Source organism: Lasioglossum baleicum, chromosome 11 (assembly GCF_051020765.1).
Source record: "Lasioglossum baleicum chromosome 11, iyLasBale1, whole genome shotgun sequence".
Lineage (NCBI taxonomy): Eukaryota > Metazoa > Arthropoda > Insecta > Hymenoptera > Halictidae > Lasioglossum > Lasioglossum baleicum.
The window spans coordinates 14,756,972-14,784,377 of NC_134939.1; the positions used below are offsets into that span (position 1 = coordinate 14,756,972).

The following is a 27,406-nucleotide window of genomic DNA, read 5'->3' on the forward strand; positions in this document are numbered from 1 at the left end:
TCAGTTTCAGTTGTGACACAGACGGGACTGAACCCCGCCGTCACCGTCATCGATATAGAACCGATCCAAATTTATATCACGCTCGATATTTTCCCGCAGGAAGCTCTCCCTCTCTCTCTCTCGCGACGCGGCGGCGTCTGCTCTGCCGCGTAACTTGTCGCCGCGGGCACATTCGATACTCTCCGCTAATAATTGATGTCGTTCATTGGATAACGTAATTACCGGTGTATTAATGATGCGTACTGCGAAACGCGGCGTCGTGTCGTGAATTATTGTTCGATTAATGCGTGGAGATTGCGACATGAAATATTGCCGTGCATCAGATTGCAGAACAAAGTAATACGTTTTGTAATATGCGGTCATGCTCGTGGACCGATCAGTTTTACCATTAGCAAGCGCAACTGTTATCTCTGTAAAAAGAAACAATCATATACCGGGGAGAGGGGACACGAAGAGTAAATCGATATACATGTATTTTTAGGTTTTCAATATTCACATTTTCATTCTAGTTGATTATTTCATTACGAGGATGTTGATATACAGGGTGTTTTCAAAATTGTGATACGAGCGACCGGGCGGCCATTTGAAATGCAGAAACTAGTCGGAGAGAAGGAATGACATTCTATTCCTCAACGGATCCCTTCAACTAGCATTCATACTAAGTAGAATTAGTTGGCCATGGTCAGACGCACCGGTCGATACCTATTCAATAGCACGAGTAACTATTGAATTTTCAAACAAAAATTTTTCCATTTATTGTCTTGTAATTTTACTAAACTTTCCCTAATTTAAATTTGAAGTTTTCCTTCCTTATATAATATAAATTGATTTTTTTCTGAGGGCCCAAAGTTATTCCACCACTGCCCAAGTCCTAGCATTCATAAGAAGTAGAATTAGTTGGCCATGGTCAGACGCACCGGTCGATACCAATACCTATTCAATAGCAAGAGTAACTATTGAATTTTCAAACACCATTTTCTTGAAACATAACCAAAATAATGTTATTTTATTTTTGTTACTTATTATTGCACATGGAATCACCTCATGCCCGCTTGTATACAGGTAATTGTTTAACTATACACATGAATATTTACTATTACTATTAATGAACACATTTTTCATAATTAAATACAAATACAGCACCTAGTTTGTATGTATACAGACCATGTATGTTTTAATGCAGTTGTAACTGTTTACTTTACTACATCTGCGGAAATCGTGAGCGAGGCATGACTCTTTTTATGGCACTCAAACCATCTCCCGTCACCTCGTCGTACATCTTAATAATCAATTTACTACTAACCATAATCGTAACCGCGAGTTAGCGAATTTATGTGAGTTAAGCCGCCGTAACTATGGGGCTTTGTAAACCATAAATATTATGGCACATGTCCTATAAAGCAACATAGTTCGGTGATATTCTCTGTCTCTACGTTCGTTTTTACTCTTCCCTTCCTGCTTGTGTTATCCTAATTGTGATATTTATTCGTATCCTCGAAAGTGAACTATAATATATCTGAGGTTCGACAATAATGACAGACACTGTTACGTGCAAACGCTATTTTCTAAATTTACACGTGTCTTAATACAGTGTGAGCTTACATTTTACCACTAATTACCTCACATTGTATAGCAAAGAAAAATATATTTCCTACTAAATAGAATACACATTGGCTATTCAAAGTTACATGTTTGGCTTTCTTTCTGGACTCCTAATTGTCCAATTGATTGCCTTAATTTACTCGAAACATCCGTTCCCGATTAGGCGAATTAAACAAGGTCTAGTCTACGTAGGAATCGAAAAACATGACTACAGGATACAGGAATAAATTCGTAATGTTAGTTTATACTCACGTTATGCCTCGGGGACCAGGAATTGCACATAATGGAAGCATCTTCCAATATACGACTCTGCAAAAGGGAAACTTTCGGTTTTTAAATGTTTCAGTTTGTTCTACACATTTATACAATTTTCTGTTCATGTTTTCTCACAGCATAGAAGTGTTTGTATTAGTAATACAATAATGTCCGCGAGGGGCCGAGAAGCTTGAGCTTCCTCGGTTACCAATACGGGGTTCGGTATATCGATGTGAACAGTGTGAACTACTACTAATCCAGTTACAAAACTTCTTTATTTCTTAATTGAACTGAATTTGAACTGGATTTCAAACTGTGTTTCCTACGTTCGGCGCGGTCGGTGAGGTAAAGAAAAAATATCAGAATCACACACGATCTACGAAACAGCACGGATACGAGGGATTTTTCGTAGATCGAACCTTTGCTGCACATCTATTTTTCAAAGCATTTCTGATTAATATCGTCAAACTCAATATACTGACAAATAAATTGAATAATGCGATTTAATATATCGGATAACGATTTTATTCACCTAAAGGTCTGGGTTAGGTACAAGTTATTATAAAGATCTTATGAAGTATGTAGTACAATTTGAATACGTTGTATATTTGTAAATTATGCAAATACAGGTATCCGTGCTCGCAGTATATGTATATTGTATATGTGATATAGAAACCGATCAATATCTTTCACACTGCCACTATTAATGCTTCTTTAAATATTGAAGCTTGATTTCGTTTTAACGCTGCAAAATATATGAAATTACAATCTTCATTCCAATGCGATTTTTAGTCCTCCTGATGAATTTTTACTGAATTTTCAAAAATACTTTTCCGTTTCAATAATTGAGAGTATTTCAATCCGCACACACACACACACACACATACATATATAGACATATATACAATTGTATAGACCAAGTACATTATAATAAAAGTCAGTTGATACTGAACGTTCGAGATTATAATATTAATACAGCCATTGAAAATGTGTAGGTAAATGAACCTGGTGGAGTGATGTATTGTATGTATAAAGCAATTCTATGTTTGAGTACGTTCGTCGACTCCTTGTTCGAAATGTCGTTGAACTCGCAGCGATAGGTGTCGAGAACTTGCCAGCCAAATCAGAAATGGAAAGCTAGTCAAATTTTCTAACGTCACGATTTAATCCCGACGAACTGTCTAGACTAGTCGTCATAAATATTAATTACTCGTCAAGTCGCTAACTGGTGTTATCGCGCGCAGTTTTCATATTCATATTTGGCAAAAAGAATGAAATGAAATTATAATGGAAATGTGAAATAACAGAAAAAGATTATGGTATGTGTATATTTAAGGATGTAATGTATAATTGGACTGCGGGCTATTTCTTCAACAAAATTACTGTTGGCTACATGAAAACATTATAGCTCTATATTTGAATTTTATCTACATTTTTATCCGTGTACGTTGTTATACATAATATTTAGAAAAACATGACACGATATAAAATAGCACTTCAATGAAAATGCGCTATACATATATATAGTTCTCAGAAATATGTGATCTGGGATTTCGTTGCAATCTGTTGGAGACAGTTTAGCTTGGAAAAGATTAATTTACATTTAAGTTATGTTGAGAATTCAAATATTAGTGGATTCAGAAGCATAAAAAGTGTTCCAAAATATTAAATTGTAGAATGTATTCAACTCCCCCCAATTATTATGATCCACTATTCAATTCCCATATTTGTTTTTCTTAAAACATTTTTGAGGGGAATTCAGAAACCTTATTTGAACCTCTACAATAATTATGCAAAATAATGATTCAAAGAAATAGAAACTAAATTGAATGTTATTTCTTCCCCGAATGATTTTAGTAGAGAGGAGAAATCATATTTCGAATTTCATCTACTCTCTTTTGCTATAAATCCATAATGATCTGCAGTTTAGTTATAAGATATGTGAGCCACTTACAAACGTTTTCCTTTTTTTTAATAATTTTACTAGGTCGAAAGTAATATAATATGATATAGTTCAATTCTTTCAATCTTTACAGTTTTGAATTGCAACTACTTGTTTTAGTCATAAATGAATAAAATTCGCAGTCTACTGATTACATTGTGCTGAATTGCAGCAGCTTCTGGCTGAAGTACTCAACAAGATTTCCATATCACCCCAATAAATTCTACATACCTTAATCAGGATTAGTAGGCACAGATTTCATGCGTTATTATCATAATCTACGGGTCAGTTAACGACATAGTTAAGGAGAGGGCAAACTGATGATTGTTTTTGGCAACCTACATTATGAGGGATAGTGTACCAGTGACCTCAGGATTGTATTAGGGATAAGGGTGCAAGATGGGGCACTAAGAAAACTTGAGTATATGTATTACACTGATAAATGATCTATTTATACCTAATAGTAGCCAATATTTGACTATGAAAATATATGAAAACCAATTTTCCTTTAATAAACATAAGAATACAAAACAAAATGTATTGTATAATGCCCCAAATGTATTGCAACTGAGAAAATCGAATTATTCGTTATCAACGGTGATCTGCTGTTTCCTTTCGGCTCATTTTTTATAGTACGTGTGTTTTTAATTGTCTTCACAAGTACAAGTTTCAGACAAGAACATATTGAACATATTGTCAGATTTTATAATTAGACGGCGGATTTTATGCATTTATGGCAAAAATCAGTACGTGAAATTTAAAACAGTAAAAACATATAAAAAAAATGTAAAAATACAGGGACGTTATTGTCAATCAATTAAAATTATATTTACATAAGAAATTAATCTTTATTTAGCTTCATTTCCATGCAAATAATGTATAAACGTTTTATTTTGCAGATAGATTCGCTGTCTATTTATAATCTTCATAAATATGGCAGTAATTTTACAGAAAAATGATAGTTCTAATAACTATTCGTATTTAATGCTTGTTGCAAAAATAAATCAAATACATACGTACATACATATACAAGTAGGAAATATGGAAACACGTAATCAAACAGCGGAATGCTGGAATATTCAGATTGAAACGTGTAATCTTTTTAAAATTGTGAGGAACAGGCGAAAGTAGACGGCGAGAGTTGATTAGTTTTCGCAGACAAACTATGCAATGATCTACGGCGCGGCGATGCGTTTTCAATCGGACAGTGATCTGTGGATATCGTTGCAGTTTATCTGTCAACAGGACTTAATATTCATCTGTCCTGCATATTTTATTCTCAGCAATCGCGTGACATGTATATTTAAAACGCGCCACTAAGATTGACAGAACCGGGCCACTCCGGCGTCGCGACGCCGGCATCACAAATTAAATGAGTCATTTTAGGATTCGGGCAGAACTAGGTAATTCAATATCATTCGCATTAAAGTGTCGGCCAATTTTATGTCCGATTGGTGCCGATGACAGTGATACGAGTCTCGACTAATATGAATACTTCATATTGTCATCTTCGTTAACCACTCTATACTAACTCTATCGTTAGTTCACTTCTCGAAACATTCACGTGTCCACTGCTGTCCGAAAAGTTGAAGCATCTGCCACCTGTCAGGTAAGCAACAAATTCGAGTAAGTGCCGTTTATTGTAGAAGAAGTGGTTAGAATGTATGCATGAATGTAAGAACTAGGTAACTTGAAAGGACATTTTGAGTTATCTATGTACTTCGTATTAAAGAAGACATCAAGTAGAATTTAATGTAAAAACTGAGTAACCTATCAAAGTAATCTACGACATCTAGTGAGCAGTGTTCGAAGAAGATAAAAAATAAATACAGATTTCTATTTATGTTATAAATGGGCAACTCGACTTTTCTAAAAATTTTTTAATCCAAAATGATGTTTTTTCATGTATTGTTCCACTTAAAATAAAGAAATATAAGCAGATACTGGCATTATGTTTAAAATAACGATCTCCCTACTATAATCTTAGAACCTTAAAATACTGTTTCTTCAATTTCTCTAAAATAAGGAATTGTTAGTTACCCAGTTCTTACATTCAGGCGGCGATATGCACCTGCTCGAACGAAGTAAACAAATCAGAGATATTTTAAACGTCTACCCCAATTTAACATTTATTAGGGAACAAGAGGTTCAAGATTCAAGAATGTGCTGATTCATATTGCGGTATCGCATAGGCATGCGAGTTCGTTATTTCATAGCTTATATTCGAAACATTGTTTTATACATCGGTAAGTGAAATCCAAAATTGCAGCTCGCTAATTATTCATGCGAGCGTACACAGCTCTGCAATGGATCTGTATGCACTCGTACATTTGTAATCACAACATCGAAAATATTGTTTCGTCAATTTTCAACGATGTATCAATGCTGCTTCTGTTCCTATGTATAGGCTATGTATACATTCGTGTGCATCCAACTCCAGCTTTCGTGGGCATGCCTGCAATCAACGCTATACATGTGTGTATGTAGTATGTATGCATGTGGACGCCCGCGCCCGTATATGTAGACAGATTGTGTGTGCTTTGCTGCAAGCTGTACACAGTACATCGGGTGTAAATACAAAGCTCGGGTAACATTGAAGACGTGTGCACACACACAGAGACTCGTAGGCGCGGCGTGTGTATTCGCAAATTCGCCATTGTTGAACGTCGGTAAAATCAATGCGGATACTTCTTCGAATATTTCGCGTTTAGCCGCGTAAACTCGCCACGTCGATGAAGGAGTAGTATCAAGTAAAATGTCTTTAAAGTTATTTTTCAATTATTATTTGAAATAGTTTGTAGATCTGATGCATTTACAGTGACGGACAAAAGAAAGTTTAAGCTGCAATGTATACGTATGCGATAACCACCGTAATCTTTTTCGAACTAACATTTTATTCCAATGCAACAATGAATTTTTTATAAATATCGACATCTTAGAAAATCATGGAGCGAGAAGATGACAAAAGGGGATGGAAGATTGATAGTTTATTGAAAATAACGAAACGAGTAAAGAAAATGGGTGGTCAAACATAAGTTTAATCCTACATTTTTAGTTTTTTACTTAGTACGAATGAATTGGTACGACATCTAAATGAATGCAATTTTGTCATTATTATTATTGATGTATTTAAGGATGTTCTGGAGCTATATAAAAACGCAACAAAATTTTTGAAAATTTGACAAGATATAATTCTTACTAAATTAATGCAGTTACCTTAATGCAATTATAAGTTTGGGTTCGGTACCGTTTAAGAATTATAGCAACTTCAAGTTTGCACATTTTAGCACGTCTTCTTATGGAGAATTCATAGAATTCCACTTCAAACCCTATTTAAACCTTGAAAAAAACGCAACTAGAAGCTCCAAAAAGAAAAAAAAATACACTCAAAAACAAAAATATAGGTACTCATGAATGGCTTTCATTGCCAATACATTGATGGATTTCGAATTTCTCGTACTTCTGTCTCCCATTGTACCTCCAGAACATCCGTAAGAAAGGAACTAATTCGATCGCGATGAAGAATTAGTATGACAGTAAGCAAATTCACTCTAGATCTAAAAAATCGCGACCGTGATCGTGATTTTGCGATCACTGTGATAAATCACGGTTAGTGATTTTGCACGCCATCACTTTCTGGCACACGGGTTAGGTCGCGAGTGGGAGAGTGCTCTCTTCCATAGTGAGTCGCGTCGCGTTGGTAGTGGGGGTTCTCTGACTCCCGACGGAGAAGAAGTTCGTCACCGCTGTGATTAGGATTGTACAACGTTATCGCAAGTATGTCACTTTGAAACTGAATCATTACGATAGATTTCGTCCTACAAAGGCAAGTGATATTTCTGTTTACTAACAGTACTGTAGTAGAAACACTGTTCATATAATGAAACGCTCAAACAATAGGGCGTTTACATATGTACATAATAGGCCGTTCATATAACGGGTGTTTACATAATGTAGGTCCTACTGTATTTGCCTTAGCACGACATAACCTCTTGCCGCGTAAATATCTTCATGGTTACAATAATTACAATTTGTTTGTCTATTCCAATTTCGTTCCTACCAATTATTCTCATAATTATAAGATTGCGGGTATTTTTGCGATGGATGCAGTTCGCATAATAGACGGGTTCGCCGTGTGATCGGCATTGTGCTAGGTTTCCTCGGCGATATTACAAGCGTTTCAATTTGCCGAACAGTATCGAATGCCCGTTGCTCGGATTCACGTGCACACGTCTACACGTTTGTAATCAGACACATTCAGGGAAATGCCGCGCCGGTATTACAAGGACGCGGGGCTCGGTGCGCCGTCGTTGTGAGTTGTGAGCAGTAACCGTTCGCATTCGCAGTGCATCGGTTGCAAATATAAAGGGGGATGTGTGTGCACACGTAACCGCGCGCACTGTGCTCGGGACACGTATCCTAGCTTCGAGACGAAATACATTGCCGACTCTCGTGCGGGCAAACAGCCGCAGTCGAAACAGTTTGCCCGGCTAATTGATTTTCCTTGGTATCCTCGATTCGGCGTAACCGGTGCATGCACGCGTTGCACCGCCTCGCCGCGCGCCGCACCGTTCCGCGCCGGATATAGGGACACAAGCGTACGCGCATCGTACAAATCCAATCGGAAACTCTCGTTTGATTATCAGGGAAGCTGCACCCGGCCGATTGTAAATCAACCGCAAAACTCCGCTTCGCGGAATTATACGGGACGCGGTCGATCGTTTCGGCGATCGATCGGAGCAGCCGCCATCGTCGACATTGCCACCGCATCGCGGTGCGCGATACCCATTCCGCTTCCTACATACATATACCTCTACATATATACATATATATGTATAGATAGTAAATGCAGTATGTCCGGTTATGTCTATGTATATACGTTGCAGCTTACAGGAACAGCTCAAAATTTGATAAATCCATACACTTATCCTTTCCATGCACGCTAGCCTGGTCCTTAGCCATACATATGTACCTGGTGAATGAAATGAACATTTCTCTGCAAGAGTTTTTAGTCCCTGCCGCTTTGTATGCTAATTCGAACTCGTATTAGCCGAGCACTGGATATTATCGATTTAAGAGGTGTGTTAAACAAACAACGGGAATTTTCATTTGTCGGAAAAAATTTTATTTATCCGTCTACACGAGTGTTATCCCCGTCGAAATAGCCTCCATTGGATATTACTAGACAGCGGTTCTCCTACGGGTGCAATGTAAAATCAGAGGTGGGCATTATTTGGCGAAACAAATATTTGTGAAACACTATTTAATATTTTAGATTTAATTTTGCTTAAAGAAAATAGTATTTTATTTGAACAATGTGAACCTCGAGATAAAATATTTCTATTTGAACAATCGGAACCTCAAAATATTTCTATTTGAACAATTTCATCCACAAAATAAAATATTTCTATTTTAATAATCGGAAACACAAAGTAAAAAAAATATTTCTATTTTAATAGTCCGAAACACAAAATAGAATATTTTATTTTTGCATCGTTACACCTAATTGGATCGAACCAGTGCGCCGAGAGCAACATCTTATCATTACATCTTTTATCAACAATTATACGATCGATAAAAAAGGAACATTTGTTATACCTAATACTTTCAGAAAACGCATTACTTATTTAATATTTCTATGCTTATTTTTTTGTTTGATTGATCAAAATATTATATTTTCAAAGTTGTACAGACACTGTGTGAAATAAATGGGATTATATTTACTATTTGCTATTTAAAATACTATTTTCCCCAGCTCTGTGTAAAATATTGTACCTGTTTATTTAGAATTAGCTTTTTCTCGATTTTCACATTCACAGCATACACAACCCGATAATGAACAGTTGCGACAGAAGACAGAACACAAATAAAAAACGATTTAGTATACTTTTGTATAATTTCTTCGTGTCAGGAGGTTTTCTTCGGTGATGCAAGATTGTATTATATGTAGTACTTTTTTGCATGTATCGTTTATTTGTATTTTCCGCAAAAAGGGAAAAAAGAATTACACAATCTGTGACATAGATTTCCTAATCACGAAAATCTGACAACTGTGATACGCTAAATATGTATACATACAAGCCGAACCGGGAATACCATGCGATTAGAGTTCTTTGGTGTCAAAATGATGTAGAGGTGAGTAGTAACCACAAAACTCAAACTCAATCGCCAAAATGATTTAGAATAACAATCTACCTGTTTGGAACTATAAAAAAGAAGTTACTATTGCCTCGTAGGGGTACACTACATATATTACCCAGAATTAATCAATTTTTTAGAGGCACTTACCCCTTACAGCTACTTCACGTACAGTAGAGGCAAGTCGGATATAAGACAAGTATGGACGCAGCTCTATCATTAGTTATCTATACTGTAACGGTCAGTAAAGGCTATCTTCTTGCTTTAATTCTTGCAAGTCCTTTTTGATAAAGCCACGGCTACATCGTTCGAAGGTATATCTTTATGCTATATTTTTAACCCCAGAACGCCAATCTAGGGCTGTCCGTTATCGTTCCCGAAGATGTCCAAGGAAAACTGGAGAAAGAATTTTTTTAAAATATTGTCATTTTAGTCTGGGTCGCTTGCAACCTGACGGCTAGTCTGACTTTCTGACACCAAAAAATGAAAGTCTGTCATTCTAAGATTAAACGCATACATATAGGATGGGCCACCAGATGTAATATTACCACCTTGATTTACGTCATTATTATTTAAGAGACGAATATACTGGTATTATTAGTTTTTTTTTGCAGGTGGACGCGACAAGGACTTACGAAGGTCAACTTTCATTATTGAAATGGAACCATTATTTCCTTATGCACCAATCGATATTCTCTATAAAAAGGTATTAACCTATATGTATGTCGAAAAAGAATTAGTTCAAGAGATATCTTAATTCAATTTATAATACTATTCAATATATTTTAAATAATAAAACATTAACAGAAAGAGGGTTATATTGTGTTTGTATATCTTCATATTGTTGATGGATTATTTTAATCAATTATTTTCATATTAGGGGATTCTTGTCCACTATTTTGAATACCGTATGTCATATGTATTGTTCTTATATTAGATAATAGTATTAGAGTAATTAGTAGACTGCGGATATCTCTTGATATAAAATAAAAATGTTCTGCATTTATTGTGGACAGCAGGAGTAAAATAAAATTCGATTTCATCCCTTAATGATTTCGTTGCATTAAAAACAACGTTGCAACATTCTGAAATTTTTCTTATCTGTTATTGTTTTATATTTCACCCAACCAATTTCTTCTTAAATGCATAAATATCCGTAGTTTAGTAATTAGAATATGCAATTGACGCAAGAACATTTTGCACATAATTCAAAATTGTTGGTTAATTCCCAATTTATACAAAGAGATGGTTCATATTAAGTTTTGCTTAATCAGAATGTTAATTCATTTGCGGAATATATCACGGTTTAATAAATAGTATGTGACTTTATAGAATACCACCCACACAAGGAAAAATGTCAAATTGGATTCCTCGATAATGCATGTCAATAAATGTTTAAAGATTACTTTTTTACAGTTATATACGATAGATAGTTTTAGATCAGCAACAATGAGTTCAAGATTGTACGAAAAATGATAAAACGTAGTATACATTGACAGTAAGGACCGAATTGACATCCTTCTTTAGAAAAGGAGGAGAGCATTGAATAGATCAGGAAACAGAAGAGAGGAAGGAAGTTCTTTACGGAAGTTTGACTGGTAATTAACTAAATTTACCAAGGGTTGCGAGTCAAAGTGTGAAGTCGTGTTCCAAGTCTTTCTGCACTTCAAGGTTCCCCTACGCTAGTTAATAACAAATGAGCTGTGAGCTACGCCCCTTCACTTTTGTTATAATCGGAGACAGTTGCTCCCTTGCAGTAACTGTCTACCATTCTCTATTATTCAGCAGATTCGTTTGAACCATTCTAAACATTGCTTGGTCCTGTTCCCCGCCTTCGATCTTGACATTCTCATTTTTGTTCGCATTCCGTGAATTCGCTGCCTCCTTGAAGCAAGATTCAAACTCTTCTTTATTTTTCCAACGTATGTTTTAACAATATCCAGTCGTTAATTTTGATCTCTGCAAATATTTTGTTATTTTTCGATCACGTCTGATTCGAAACGAGTGGCAGTTGTGCCAATTTCTGTTCACTCGAGTTATTACTGTTTCAAATGAAAAACAGAGGCCTTGACGAAGCGCGAAGCGTCTAAAAGGTATCATAAAGAGAATTTATGAAATTTCGTAATGTAGTATTCTGACTCATAGACGCTCTACCTGGTTCCCATCAACTCTTTACTGAGTGATTCTTTGCTTTTAATGCAGAATACGATTACGTCTCCCGAGGAACATCGTTTTCTGCTTATTCATGCTGCAAAACGGATTACTCTAATTCTCAGAGTTTCTAACATTCCGGCACACAGCTTCTTCTGTTTTATATTGGCAATTTCGCGCAATTGTATATTTATGCTGCAATAAATATGTTGCAATAAATTTATGCTGCAATAAATTGTTTTTAAAGATGCAATTTCAAGCAAAAATTTTCGACTATATTAAGAGACAGGCTTTGCATTCTTTAATAGTTAGTTTAATTACGGTAGAACCTTGATTATCCGAACTAACTGGGATCAAGGTAGTTCGGAAAATCGAACAGTTTTCAAATTACTTATTAAATACAAGAGTAATGTGATATACACATATGCATGTACGTACAATTGCGATTCACAGTAATAATACATACGCAGTTAATGTTAATAAAACTTATTTGTTGAAGTAATCTTTAATTTTTGCTGAACCATCGAAGACTGTCTTTTCGAGATCTCTGATTCGCCGGTTCGAATAATCGAGGTTCTACTATACATATGTATTTCACTTATGGTCCATTTTTGGTTAACCATTTGCACTTGAAGCAATTTTAATTCGAAAATCAAGACATTTCTTTCAACCCAGATAATTTTTGATTCTGTGTAATCTTTTTTACATTGTGCACATCGAATTGAGCCTGTTTTCTCATACAACAGTTGAACGTTTTACAATTTATAGAATACAGACGAATTTAATAATATTAAAACTGTCTTGAATAATGGTATGGCAATTTTTACTGGTGCCTGATAGGCAAACAAATTTCTGAAGGTCATTTTTCAAGATTTCAAAGTCACCGAATTTATTTTAAATGAGACTAAAACAGTAGCAGCTTACAAACAACTTGGAAAGTATTGTCAAAACCGTATCCTTCGGTAGTATGTTTCAAAGTAATTTAAATTGTGTTTCCAGCAATTCTCATGTCATTAAATACGAAAGATATATTTAGGTAACTTCCTTCAATTGAAATGTCTTGCATAATGTTCCCATTAATATCTTATTCAAATATCTACATATATTTCGCGCTCAGCTTACGCTGCACTGCATTCTCTTTAATAATATATTGTCACTTTAATAATATACAACAGCTATTCTACTACCTTCAAGAATCCCAGGAGAATTAAAACACTTCTTTTGAATAACGCATATATTGCTGCTTTAATAACGCAAATAAGCTATTCTACCTTCAGGCGTTTCAGAATTCAAACAATTAATAAACTTACGAGAGCGGAAATGGAGCGGTTTTCCAGAATTGACATCATTCAATCTAATCCAGTCCATCATTATCTCGAAATACAATATTTTTAGCTATTTTTTGGTAACAATGAGTATCATTGAAATATAATTCATTTGTATTTGCTTTCGACTCTCCATTACAAGGGCATTCCATTACAAATGATTAAGTGTTTCTGCAGTAAATATGTTCTTCCATTCTTTTTCAAATAAATCAGTAGACTGCGAGCCTTTATGCAAAATAAAAATGATTTGGATCAGTTATAATGAACAAGAACTAGACAGAAATTTTTATTTGATTTGAAACATTTTAATAAACTGGAACTAGCACATCGAAGCTGTTGCATCCTTTTAATTTAAAGCAAACCAATAACGGAACTGATCTAGTTTGCCTATGATTTGTCATTAGAATGATTTATCTTGTCTCGCGCGCAATTTGATAATACACACCATGCTAATTCGATGGTCAATAACACAAGGTATACTACAATTATTGTCCGAATCAATATGAAGCCGCGTTCTATGGTTGCAGTATCATAATTGTTATCCATCACGAGACGCATGAAATCTAGCATTGAAATCGTGAACTTTATACACGGTAGGGGCGGCACTCGTTTATATCGATTCTACTCGATGTATTTCAAGATTGTATTTTGATTTCTGCTGAGTTATCGTATAAAAATATAAAACGCATTGGTACTGTCCACAAAAATAGGGCATTCGAAGTTATACAAATTTGACATTTTTAAATCATTTCTTATGAAAGCATCTTCATAATTTCATTAATTGTGAAATAAAACAATCTAGGACCGGTCGTGGTACGTTTAGTGTTAAGAATTAGCTTTGTAGCTCAAAGTCGAACATCTCGTATGCAACAATCTAATAGAATCGCTTGTTGACTGAATCCATAGTAGGACTAATTAGTGCATCAGAACAGGTGTCATTGTGCTGGACGTGAGGATGAAGTTATTGCTCGCGAATAATTGTACCATCTATGCAACATGATCCTGTAAGTACCACGATGCGTCGTGTTTTCTCACGGAACTTTGACAATTTTTTACTGTACTTTGTTGGAGAAATACCGGCATCACGACTAGCATTATTTATAAACGTACCATCACAAAGTATAATGTTCTAATGGAATTTTTTCCTAGAGAGTGTCTCCATCTCACCTTCCTGTTTCTATGGCAAGGTAGTAAACCCAACGGGATCATAAAGAGAAGCTGCTTTTGTTGATCCGGGTCAGCTGGGGTTCCCAAAACTCAGGAACGTCTTTAGCATTTCGAGCAGTTCCAGAACTGGCCTAAAGGGGAACCAATTTAGTAGGGGCTCCCGTTTTGCGCAGCCTCAGACGGGATGTCATTTCTCTGCTATCATGGATATCCTTTGTTGACCACCGGAACCAAACCTCTCTTTACGACCCAGCTGGGTTTATTACCGCACTACATGTAATGTGTAACTTCAAGTTATTTACGCTACTTAAGTTACTACCTTATGTTACCTCCAAGTACCTCTTAACACTGCATATGTACATAGAACTATCGCACAAGACAAAATGACTGGTTTTACAATTTCATTTTAACACTTTACCTACCGGAAGCCTAGTAATAGGATTTTCAATAATTGTGCTGCGCCAAAGGAAAATATAGAAATTTTCTTTTACATTGCAATCTTAAATGAAACTATTAGATGACGTTATTGAGGGTGACTTGTTAGTTCACAATGAAAATTGCTGTTGCTATATTGAAGGTTCCATTAAAATGTGTTTAGCCATGTACCATAGATTTTTCAAAATTATGCAGTAATCACCGGTCGGTAATGTGTTAAAATTCTTTTTAATTTTTAAATTTTATTAATATATAATAATTTTAAATTTGTCAATGTTATTCGGTAACTGACAATGTGTGTGGAGATAATATTAGCAGGTAAAAAGCATATAATAGTATACATATGTGTATGAGTAAACTAACATATTAAATGTATAACCTACATTAAGAAAAAGGAAGGATATATTAACGAAGCAACAAAAGGTGCATCTACGTATACTGTAATGGCTTTAAACCAAATATCGTTGCGAGTGTTATGTCACATGAGAAAATGTTATGGAAACTTTCAAATGTAAGATGTTTTTAAATGAAACACTTCTTTGCCATCGTGTATTTACTTTTACAGTTCTACATGTTGAAATAGGTATGCCTATTGAATGAAAACTGCATCGAGAAAAATAGTCTTTCCCTTATGTACGTACTAAATAAATTATTTATGAATTTGATGGACTTCGAGACCCCCGACGATGTCGTAACATGTACACAATCAATTCTATGAACTATTTTTCAAGTTTCAAAGTATTTTCTACGCAAAGAAAATAAATCAAATTAAATCCAACCAAGTTAACCAAGTGAAGAGTTGAACAAAGTCTAACAAATATGAATGTTACGCGTTCCTCCTTAGACGAAATAAAATTTGATTCGTTTGTAATCAATCTCTTAAGCATTAAAATAAATGTAGCCATACAATAAAATTATGTAACTGTAAAGAAAATGATGTACGGCAAGGGGTTAAGAACGGAATAAAGTCTAATACACTTGAACGTAAGTAAATTGTGTTTATAAAATTACTAACAAAGACGTATATGTACGTCGTAATTGATGTAAACACTGATATGCCGGTATAAAGTGTAAAATGACATACACGAATCTATTTATAGATAATGAAAAAAGGATGAGTATCATTAGGAAGGATAAAAATGGAGGAGAGTATATCCTCTGTAATTATATTATTGATGAATTTAACCTTGCATTAGTAAGTTCAGAAATAATTACGCTATTATAATGTATAAGTAAGGATTATTACCTCAATTTCCAATATTTGAAACGATTAAAACAATATTTCTAGTAACGTATTTTATACTTGATAAATTGTAATGCAAGGTTAATTGTTCATTAGCATTTTCGGAAATAGAAGAAAGCTTTATAATATTGAAATTGAAAGGAATGACGCATCGATTTTACTGGTTATTCAGATTCATGAAGGAAAACTGTTCAACAAAAACTATATTACTAAAATGAAGCATTTTGTAACGAAATCCATTTTCCCTGAACGTTTTCCATTATCTCCTTACGCGTAAAAGCAGGAGAGCATAATTCGCGATTTGGTGCAAGGCTGCAGAGAGCAGTGTGTCGCTGAAAAACATCGAATTCTTATCGAGTGGCAGAACGGTGACGCGTGAACGATCCATAAATCATGATGATTCGCTTTATGGTATTTACAGTTAAGCCGAAATTGACGGTTGCCGAGCGTAAAAATCAGTGATTTCGTTACCACTGTGTGTCCGGATAGACACGAAGGATAGACACGCTCATTGGCTACGTGGTGTTCCGCCCCCGCAGCCCCGCCAATCAGACCAAGCCGCTCTCTCTCATCGATCCAGACCATCTACACTATACTCAGCCGCCATGCTCACAACTTCACCCATTCCCCTATCCTCTGCCGACCATATACCGATCTGGACTAACAATTTGTAAGACTGAACGAAATAAAACTGTCGCACGCATGCTAGAAACTGTTGATCTACGTTTCAGGTTGGTTTGCTGTGTCTGTTGACACCCTGCGAAGACGAACTTTGATTCCCAACTGGTTCCTCGACAAAGATCGTTCTCCGATCGCTCGGGGAATACCGAGAGCCTCCGTTTATTCGTTCAAACGACTCGGCTTTGTTAGTAACTGTTCTAACATTTGAACCGTCATGTTTCCCTGTTCATTTCGGACAATCGAGATTCCATTGTATTTGTAAACTAAGTATTCGACTTCAATTAATTATATTGACAGAAATAACGCGCGAACAATTTCCGGTACTTAATATAATTTCCGTCTTCGTGTACCGTGGAATTGTTTAATTGTGTTTGCTACGTGGAGAATGACATTCCGGGCAAGGGCCCGCGACCGCAATGAATTGCTTGTAAGTGTGATGGAACGATATTCTTGTATGATCGTTTCTCATCCATCATGTAGTAGTTGACAAGCACGGGTGTAGATTTCCCAGCCAAAAGGATAGTATTTTGTTATCGGTTTAAGAGTTATGATGTGTTTCGTAACTCGACGATTCCGGAATTATTGAATCGTTCGATCGTATTGTACTCTACCTTGGATTGCAACCAGGTTTGAAAGGGTACGGGGTGCGCCTTCTCATTTCTCGGTAACGCAAAAATGGGGGTTTTCAGTGGTCAAAAGCGCTAGATGAAGGATATGCTGCGATATAATAGGCCGCGATCACCAGGAAACTATTTATACTCAGAAATCTATTGAATGCGACACATTATTTTGAGCAATAATATTTAAAATTGAAATTGAAAATAAAGATAAGGTCCAAATATTTTCAATATTCTTAAAATAAAATACTATTTTCAAAAATTACTGAAACAAATAAAATATTTTATTTTCAAAAATAGTTGTACAGACACTGTGAAATAAATGGGGGATTATTTTCTATTTACTATTTCAAATATTATTTTCCCCAGCTCTGCATATAACGCATTAACAATTTTGAACATCCTGATACTATAATCTGTGAAGTCAACCAAATTACAAGATACGAAAATGTTACAAAAATCATTGTTACAACCGACTCTGTCTTTTCTATTCTTGCATTATTAACCAAGTTGTATAGGTTTCGTGTGTCATTATAGACATTGGCGCGGCACTCAACGTGTTATAGTCTGACTATACAACTACCTCGCAGTGTGCGTCGAGTAAATAGTAATGCCAGCGCTACGCCACTGAATTTGAAGCTTAACAACTTGATGACGACTTATACAAAATACAAGTTTAAGTACTGTTTTCAAAACAGTCCGGCATGAGCCATTAAAATATGGGATAAACAGTATACAGTTCTATTTAAATATTTGTTACTTGTATGGAAAATATTCCTTTACATATTTCACATTTTTCGAAAGATATGCCTGGAAAAATTTCCTATTTTAGACAAACGAAATTCGTTCAAGTATTCGCCGAACGTTCAGAATGCTCGAAGAATGCTTACTCGATTTTATGGATATAAACAAATACTACGTTCGCCGAATATTCTGCTCAATACACGATTTTGACACGCGACGAATACGGAATAGTTCATAATTAGACAGCGGATTTGATGCATTTATGACAAAAATGAGCAGGTGTAATTTAAAACAGTAGAAACATTAGAAGAATTACAAAATCCTGTTATACTATTTTCAACCTATTAAACATATTAAGAAAGTAAACTTTCTATTTCGCTCTAGTTTGTTGCAAATCAGGTAGAAAGTTTTTGACTTTTAAGCCATTAAGTTACTGTAATCACTGTAATGAATGAACAATAAAATTTAGAGCAGTGTAAAGATTGAGACCATTTTACAATATGCATAAATTATTTTCATCTCACTGAAATTATTCATGAATGAATGCAAAATTGAATGAACAAATGCAAAATTTGTTTTCAAGGGACCAATCGGGAGACACCCTACAAGATGCAGGAGGTTTCGTCCTGATTGATCCATCCATCTCGGAGTAATCGGTGAAATAATTCATTTTTCGCAAATAAAATCGTAAGGAATAAAAAATTGCAAAATTTTTCACGGGATCACCTCGGGGACATACTCCACAAGATGCAAAAGGTTTTGTTCCGGCATAATCGGTGAACATACATAGAAAAAAAGCGAAAAAAGGCACATACAGATCGAATCGAGTAACCTCCTCCTTTTTCGAAGTCGGTTAAAAACAGCTTCGAGTGCAAAGTGTTAATAAAGAAGAAAACTCGAAAAATGTATGCAGCAGTAACCAGTAAGCGCTAACCATTCGAGACCTCGCGTTATCGTTTAAATCGACGAGTTTCAAAAGGAGTGTAGATTATTGACCCACTTGTGAAAACAAACTAGGGAGCCCAGGGTGCATCACAATCAAATGGGACGTAGGAAATTATTCGAGCAGGAGTGAAACGGAAATTCAGTGGGCCTGTAATTGCAATGGTAGTAATGCACTTAAGGAAGGATGAGAGCAAATAGTGGGTAACAAGTTGGTCACGTGGCAGAGCCACGCGACGGCACGTGGCAGTAACACCCAACTGTAGCTTGTCGTGGTGTCCGATGGTGCCCGGCCCAGGAACTTTTCGTAGCACAAGGATTTCGATAGCGGAGAGAGAAAGAGGAGTGAAGAGAAGAGTGATGAAGGAAGCGAGAAAGTGAGAGGGAGAGGGAGAGAGAGAAAGCAAACGTGTCCTTACAACCCATGGCTACATCCTTCGAGGACATAAAGGGCGGCCGCACGCCAATATCCCACCGGGGAGATGAGCGCATTAAGAAAATTGAAACGTCGATTTGTCCTCGAAATTCGGCCTGACGATAATTTCATTAAGACTTGGGGTGAAACCCTGGGGTTGGAAGAATAGACGCCGCGGAAGACATCTCACGGTCGATATTGCTTTAACCAAGGATGATGCTAATTTCAGCGGACGTATAGCCACTTTAACCACTTTACTCCAGAAGGATCTCCTACTGTCCAGAGAAAAGAGGCTTCCATTTATAAAGCGTCATAGCATCCCGCTTTCTCATTGCTTTTAACTTCATGTAACGGGCAGTGATTTATGAGACCGAGATCTGATAGATATCATGGTGTGTGCTACGACTTAAACTCGAATCTTAGTGATTGGTTTCGGTATTCCGGTTACATAGAAACGGTCACTTTTCTCTGATAACCGGAATGGTACTGTGTGCATGACACATTAGTCATTTATTATTATATCTGTGTATTCATCAGTGCTGATTAAAAATTCACTATTGGTAACGAATGAATTTTTACCCTGAGGAGAATGTTTCTAGGTTTGTATGCTCTGTTTAAGATTTCTCTAAAAGTCGATAAAAAATGGATTATTCCGAAGGTAATACAGAATGACAAATACGAAGTCGTTACAATTAAATGTCGATCACAACTTCGGTCGCAAGGCCAAGTGTCGCGTCCCGTCGTTCAGCTATAGTCACGGTATCTACGGAAGTAGGTATGAGGCAACAGGGAACCTATAATTTCAAGAAATAATTCTTTCGCGAAAAGTATCCGGGTATAATCATCTAGCACTAACTTTTGTGATTGTACACTGCCGATACGTATTGCTTTTGTGTTGCATCGACGTAGACTGGAGAAAAATACTTTCGTATTGGTGTACAGAATGTTTAAATTCATCCAGTTTAATCCAGTGATTAAATAATCATTTGAAATAATCCATTATACTTCAAATACTTTATCGTCTCTATTTTACAAGTAACATGAAAAGTTCATTTTCATGTGTGGCGTTTAAGTCTTAACGAAATATCTTAACGATTATTTTCCAAATAATTTATTTCGATATTGCCCAAGCCTGGAGGAGGGTTTACCTGTGTACATTTCTCTCGACTGTAGCGTAAAGGTGGATACGTGATTAAACAGGTCTAAACGAGAGATGAGCGGATAGCGAATCGAACGTTGGACGGAAAGAGAAATGAACGAAAAAAAAGTGGAACCAGGAAATAAAACCGATCAAACTAACAACTTGCCTGAAAGGCGGAAATACAGGTGAACGAGGGGTGTCCAGCAAGATTATTTCGGGAAGTCTCGTCAACACACAGCAGTTGTCAATAAACGGCAGAGCCCGGTATTCTGTTTGAGTAGTGACACATATCCGATGTAGGTGTTTACACTGCCCACGCATTCTGCTTCTGCACATGTGCCGTCGTGTTCGAGCAGGTGTACTTCTGACCCCCTGGTTGGAGAGTACGTTTCGCCCTCCTCTTCGTCAAGATACAATCGTGGCATAAACATATGGTCGTAATAATAGACTCTTGATTTTGACGAGGGGTGCTCCCTTCGAGTATTCCGTGATTGTTTCTCTAGTACCTAAACGTGAAACGTGCGCGCGTGGTCTCTCATTCGATGGGTCGCCTAATCGTCTAATGGATAAAAAATGGATTTAAGTCGCAGAGAAATTTCACTGTTTTTTAGATTTATCAGATTGAAAGGTGTCACCGTCGAAGTGGATCTGATGTATGTATCTATGCATATTCCAGACGTATAGGGTTTCCCAAAAGTGAATCAGAACAAAATAAGATTGAACTTTTTAGTGATTATTAGACTGCGGATCTTTATGCAAAATAAAAATGTTTTGCATTGATTGTGGGGAGCAAGAATAACAGAAAAATTGATTTCATCCCTTAACGACCTTGTTACATTAAAAGCGACATTACAACATTCTTGAATTTTTTAAATCTCTTACTATTTTATATTTCACTCAATCAATTTCTTCATAAATGCATAGAGATCCGCAGTCTAGTGATTATCAAATAGTGATAATGAGATTATAGACAAAGAAAATGTTCAGGAGTCCTCGGAAAGTGAATTGGAAAATATTTTGAATTTACATAAAGGAAGAAGTGCCTGTGTGCCTTCAAGTTCCGAAGATAAAAATGAAAGTATACAAGATCATTAAAATGAAATTGCCGCGGGCGGAACCAGTTGGAAAAAAATAAAAGAAGGGTCTCTAAGTCTCTACTGCTGTAAGAGTAGCACCACATAATATTTTCAAAGACATGCTCGACCCCATATTCCTTTTGTGAGATAGGAATAAATCAATAAATACAAAAAATACTCTATTATTACTAGACTGCGGATCTTTATGCAAAATAAAATATGTTTGCATTGATTGCAAGGCACAGGAGTCAAATAACAATTCCATTCTTCTTTTAATTATCTTATTAAGGTGGAACTAATACACTGGTGGCCTTAAATCTTTTTAATACCTCCACTGTTTTAAATTGTACATACCCATTTTTGTCGTAAATGCATAAAATCCGCAGTCTAATTATTACGTATTTTTTAAAGACCAGTAATTCTAACTGGTTTTGCTAGAAATAGTCTTAACTGTTGGTAGTTCTAGTGCTAACGCAGATCCGACGTAGATTAGAATGTAGCGACGTCATCTGCCACAGGTTGAACCGTGTTCGGAGAGAATGTCGACTGACAAGAGACTTGTTTAATACATTCGGCTGCCGCGCGCCGGTAGTTTTCGGGTTTCTGTACGTTTCGGCCACAACGGTGGTTATGTTTCGCACGACATAAAATATATCGGTAAGCGATATCCTTATCCGAAAAGCGGCACACGTGTGACCTGTATGTATCTCGTTGTACATGGGCAAGGGGATGGGACACGTACGTGTAGAGGGTGCCATTCGGTTTGCGAGCGGGAGATCAAGCTAACGGAGTAGACACGGGCACGGTCCATTCCCCATCCGAACTCCATCGGAACTTGGCAATTTTCACGTTTAAGAGTTCAGTCACGTATCCCTCTGCCCCGTGCTGTACACACGTGCACACACACACGTCACGGAATTGCTTATGTTTTATAATCGTCCACAAGCACGCCGACCCGTACCTCCACCAGTGTGTGCGATCACATCGACTCTACAGTTCTACACACAGTCGGAGGAAAATATTCCTGCCCGCGCGATGCTATCATGGGATTTAATCAACCGAGTGCTATATTCTCTGACATTTATTATACTTCTACACTATACTCGAGTGAAAGGAATAATCGTGGTTAGCGGAGGACTATACTTATTGTCAGTACGCTCTCTCCGATTTGCTTTACCTTTACGATCTCCGGTGCCTCGATCGTATCTGTAGTGACTGTAATATGTATTGTGGTTTTCGTCAATAACATTTATTATGTATACGGAAGGGCGGGGGAAGTTGGTACGTCTCCCGTTTCCTATTTTTCGTAATTTTCAGCCACGTTAATTATTTATTATCAGTGAAACATGAGTACTGAAATATTCTTCGGGTTCTTACAAGATGTTTTCTCACAATCTAATAAAGATATCGACGGAACACACATCTTTCTCTCCACCATAATTCACGCAACGCACACATTGACAGCGAAGAGACTCCCCTTGCCTCTGTGCCGTCCCGCATACCGCCCGTCAGCGGCTACGTCACATTTCGTCAATGTGTGCGGTATGGTATCGCTCGCGCTTTCGAGGAGCGCGCTGCGATGGGTCAAAAATGACTCCGGCACGGTCTGCAGAGTTGAATAGGTTTAAGGGGGGGCTAATATTTGAATATGTATTACATTTTTTGGGGTAACTTTTAAGGGAAAAGTCCCCCACACTGTATTCAACTATGAGCAATGAAAAAATTATTTAAAACAATACTTTATTTCGATTGCATTGTTCAAATACAATATTAAATAATTTCACCTGGAGAAGAGGTTATCGAAGTAACTAGATTGATATGTACTCGTTTTTGCAGTTTAATGATGAGTTCTTATTGTCCCCAGATATTTTCATAAGCTATATAAAAATACAAATAAAATCAATTGCAAAATTTGCCACCGAACAGACAAACAGACAAACAGACAAACAAACAAACAAGAAAGCGAGCTAATAAAAACGTGGTAAAATATTTACGATCCATTCATAAGCTTAATACAAGAGTAATTAGTAGACAGCGGATCTTTATGCAAAATAAAAAATGTTTGCATTGATTGCAAGACGCAGGAGTGAAATTAGAATTTCTTTCTTCTTTTAATTATCTGATTAAGCTGAAACCAATAAGCGCTGGTGTCTTTAAACCTTTTTAATATATCCACTGCGTTAAATTGTGCTTATCCATTTTTGTCATAAATACATAAAATCCGCAGTCTAGTAATTAGAGTAGGATGGAGAACTATTGTAATCGCTGGTGTATTTACATAGTAAAATATTAGCTAATGTCGTGTCACTGTTCTACAACGTGTCCCACTACAAGCTCAATTTTCCATACGCGCATCAATTAATAAGGCACCGTTAACAGCTACGCACGCACGTTTTAGGAATATTTTACGAGCTCCAGGATAATCCCTAAGCGCAAGTACATTGAATACGTGTTTAACAGAACAAATTACATATTAAGTAATATTCCATTCCATTTTCGAGTATGCAGCGCCTATTTAATATTTACTGAAATTTAACCCTTTCGCTACTAAAGGTCTCCGTAGCGGCCGCTTGCGAATGTTTACCACTGCGTGGCAGGTCATTGTAATGAACCAGGCCACTGTGAAAATGTTATATTACTATGTATAGTATATGTATAGCCATGGAGAGTTCATTCATTATTAAATTTAAAGTGAGTGACTGTTGGGTCCAATTTTGAAAAAGTTATTCGTTTTTCAAAGCTGTACGATTACTTCGTACACCTACTGAAAATGATCATCTCGTTAGCTTTCTGGATAGGAAGCCATACGATCTCTTTCTGCGAGGATAAATAAAGCAAATTGTTTCTTATATACCGGTTGAAAGTGTAATTAAATTGCGCCAACCTAAATTCAATTCTAAAAGAATAGACAGGAGACATAAAGATGTTTTAATCTCTGTAACCGTAAACGAAAATGGTACGGCCAGGGGTTAGAGGGTATGCAAACACTTTTTACACTGACTATATGCTTACATGAATTTAGTTAATGATTCTCCGCAGAAGTGTCTTTATAATATATTGGTACTTGTAAAATGAGAAAATTCAACTTATACTGGGTACTTCACCTAGCTTGACCATCTGAAATATTTTTGTTGTTTTTAAAGATACGTCAAGTGTGTCTCAAGGACAAAGTTGAATGGTAAAATGATCCCAAAAAAATGTTTGTCTTTATGTAATTTTTTTAAGAGATCTGAAGGTCACCTTCATTTATTTTTTTAAATGGAATGAGGTATTTTTTAAATCATCAATCGATGCAGCTGGACATTCGTTACAAAACAAAAAATTTTTGGTTTCGTATGAGCCCCATTTTACCATTCAACTTCGCCCTTCAGACATTTGATTTTTCATAAGTGACATTTCATAAAAAACAACAAAGATATCCAAGGTGGTCAGGTTAGGTGAAATACCCGGTATACCAACGTGTAAAAATGTATAATAGAATAATACAGTTAGAGGGGCGAAAAGGAGGTATCAATGCGAGCTACGGAGAATGAAAAAGATAGAGGTGAGAGAGAGAGTAGTCACGATGAAAGCAAGGAAAGCGGGGAACAAAAAGAAAGAGACCTACAATTAGTCGTGGAGATACGGAGAATTGTAGAAATCCAGCAGGAGTCGAAGGTACGGTGAGGTCTAATGAGGGTGTAGAAGACGTGGGGCTTGGAGAAGGGGGGAGAACCCACGAAGGGATCTCGGTAAGTATTATTGTAATTATACACTTAGGTTTATTTCCTGCGTGCCCGCCCTTCTCGGGGCTGATAGCATTATATACCGCGGCTCCCTAATAAAAATAATAATAAGAGCGTTAAACCGCGGAGGACCGAGCGGAAGTAATGTTCGCCCTTTCTGTTACCTCATACCATGTACCTGTTCCAGACCGACAATGGACACTCTACCCCAATGCAGGAAACCCTCCTAATATACACGCATTAGTAATGTCGGTCTGCCTGTGAATAAGTGCTTCTACACGCACGAGGACCTTTCCGACAGATTTAGTCAACTTTGCGGTTCATTAATTTTATACATATATAAAATATTGTTTTATATTAACAGTATGGAACTTTCAATTTGCACTAACAAATTTTTCTTGAATATTTGTAAATAAAATTTCGAGTCTCTAGCTCATCGGGAAGTTAGTTTAAAATCAATTGCAAAATTTGTATCGAACACACAGACAAACAGACAGACAAGAAAGCGAACTAATAAAAACGTGGTAATATCTGATTGAAAGTGGTATATCAATATCTAGATAATGTGTAGAGAAAGCTCGTGCATTATTATTTTCAATAATATTTTTTACTCTTATTGTTAGTCACTAAAGTATCAGCGGTTTTTAAATGTATTTATAAGATGTACTTATATTTCATTTTATAAATAATAAATCTTGTTAAAAAAGCCATTGATCTGCAAGTTTAATATTAACTTTCCGCTATCAGAAGATATGCAACGTAACATACATGTATGTTACATGTAATTTCAGAGAAATATGATACAAGCTGTATAAAAAAATTAATTTTTCTTCTGAATTAACTATTTGAATTATGTGTTTTTTTTTTACATGTACAGAAACACTTAACGGGTATTATCAGTGTCAATCTCTTTTTAATATCAGATTTTGAACAATTTAGCAGCAATATATCGCTATAAATTGTCGGAATATAATCGATAATGATGACAAAGGAAAGAAGCACGGTGATTGCATGACAAAACACATATACATATGTATAACACGCATGTCCCTTAGTGTGTCGATATAAAAGACCCATTAGTAAGTATCGCTCGAACATATGTGCGTGACTAAAACTACCCTCTTCTTTGCACCTGCTATTAGCATGTACCATTTCAAGTTCCTGCTTTAGTGTGGTACCCTCCATTTATTTCTTGTCCTAATCTCATACATCTTACCGTCCACCTGCGCTTCTTTCTTTCTAATCACATAAAAATAATCAACTTAGTTGGTTAACAGATTTTTATCCCACCGATCCTCTGAGAATTATTTAAAGCATTTTTCAGTTATTTTATAATTAAATAGTCATTTTGGGCGATTACCAGTACTATTTATAGTAAAGGAGATTAGCGTTTCTGTAACAAAGTAGTTTAAAAAATTCATTTTCTCTTACGTGGTATTATTCTCTAATAAGGATTCTGAGGTATGTCATTGTAATATTGCAAGTATTATAACATTGTAATCAACTTGTAATGATCTCGGCGCACAGGTTCGATCAATGATAAAAACAACAGCAATTTTGCAAATTAATTAAAACCTCGACGTTTCGATCCTGATGTGGATCTTTTTCAAGAGAGAAGTATTGCGTCTGAAAAATACTTAGAATATAATATATGTAAAAGTAAAAAATACTATGGAGGATCGAAACGTCGAGGTTTTAATTAATTTGCAAAATTGCTGTTGTTTTCATCATTGATCGAACCTGTGCGCCGAGATTATTACAAGTTGATTACCAAAATTACGATCGATAATCATATTTAATTTAGAAC

The 27,406-nt window shown here is 36.1% G+C and overlaps 2 protein-coding genes across 3 annotated transcripts in view; one reads left to right on the forward strand and one right to left on the reverse strand.

The window, feature by feature from the left end:
- LOC143213564 (P protein) overlaps positions 1-27,406 on the forward strand; it is a 140,797-nt gene that overhangs the window by 73,551 nt on the left and 39,840 nt on the right. The gene's annotated exons all lie outside the window — the stretch shown is intronic.
- Positions 1-27,406, reverse strand: part of Acj6 (abnormal chemosensory protein 6) — a 102,306-nt gene that overhangs the window by 58,912 nt on the left and 15,988 nt on the right. For both annotated transcript variants that reach the window (XM_076433548.1, XM_076433547.1), the window contains exon 2: positions 1,855-1,911. In XM_076433548.1, the coding sequence (XP_076289663.1) occupies positions 1,855-1,911 (57 nt within the window). The remainder of the gene's footprint in view (positions 1-1,854; positions 1,912-27,406) is intronic.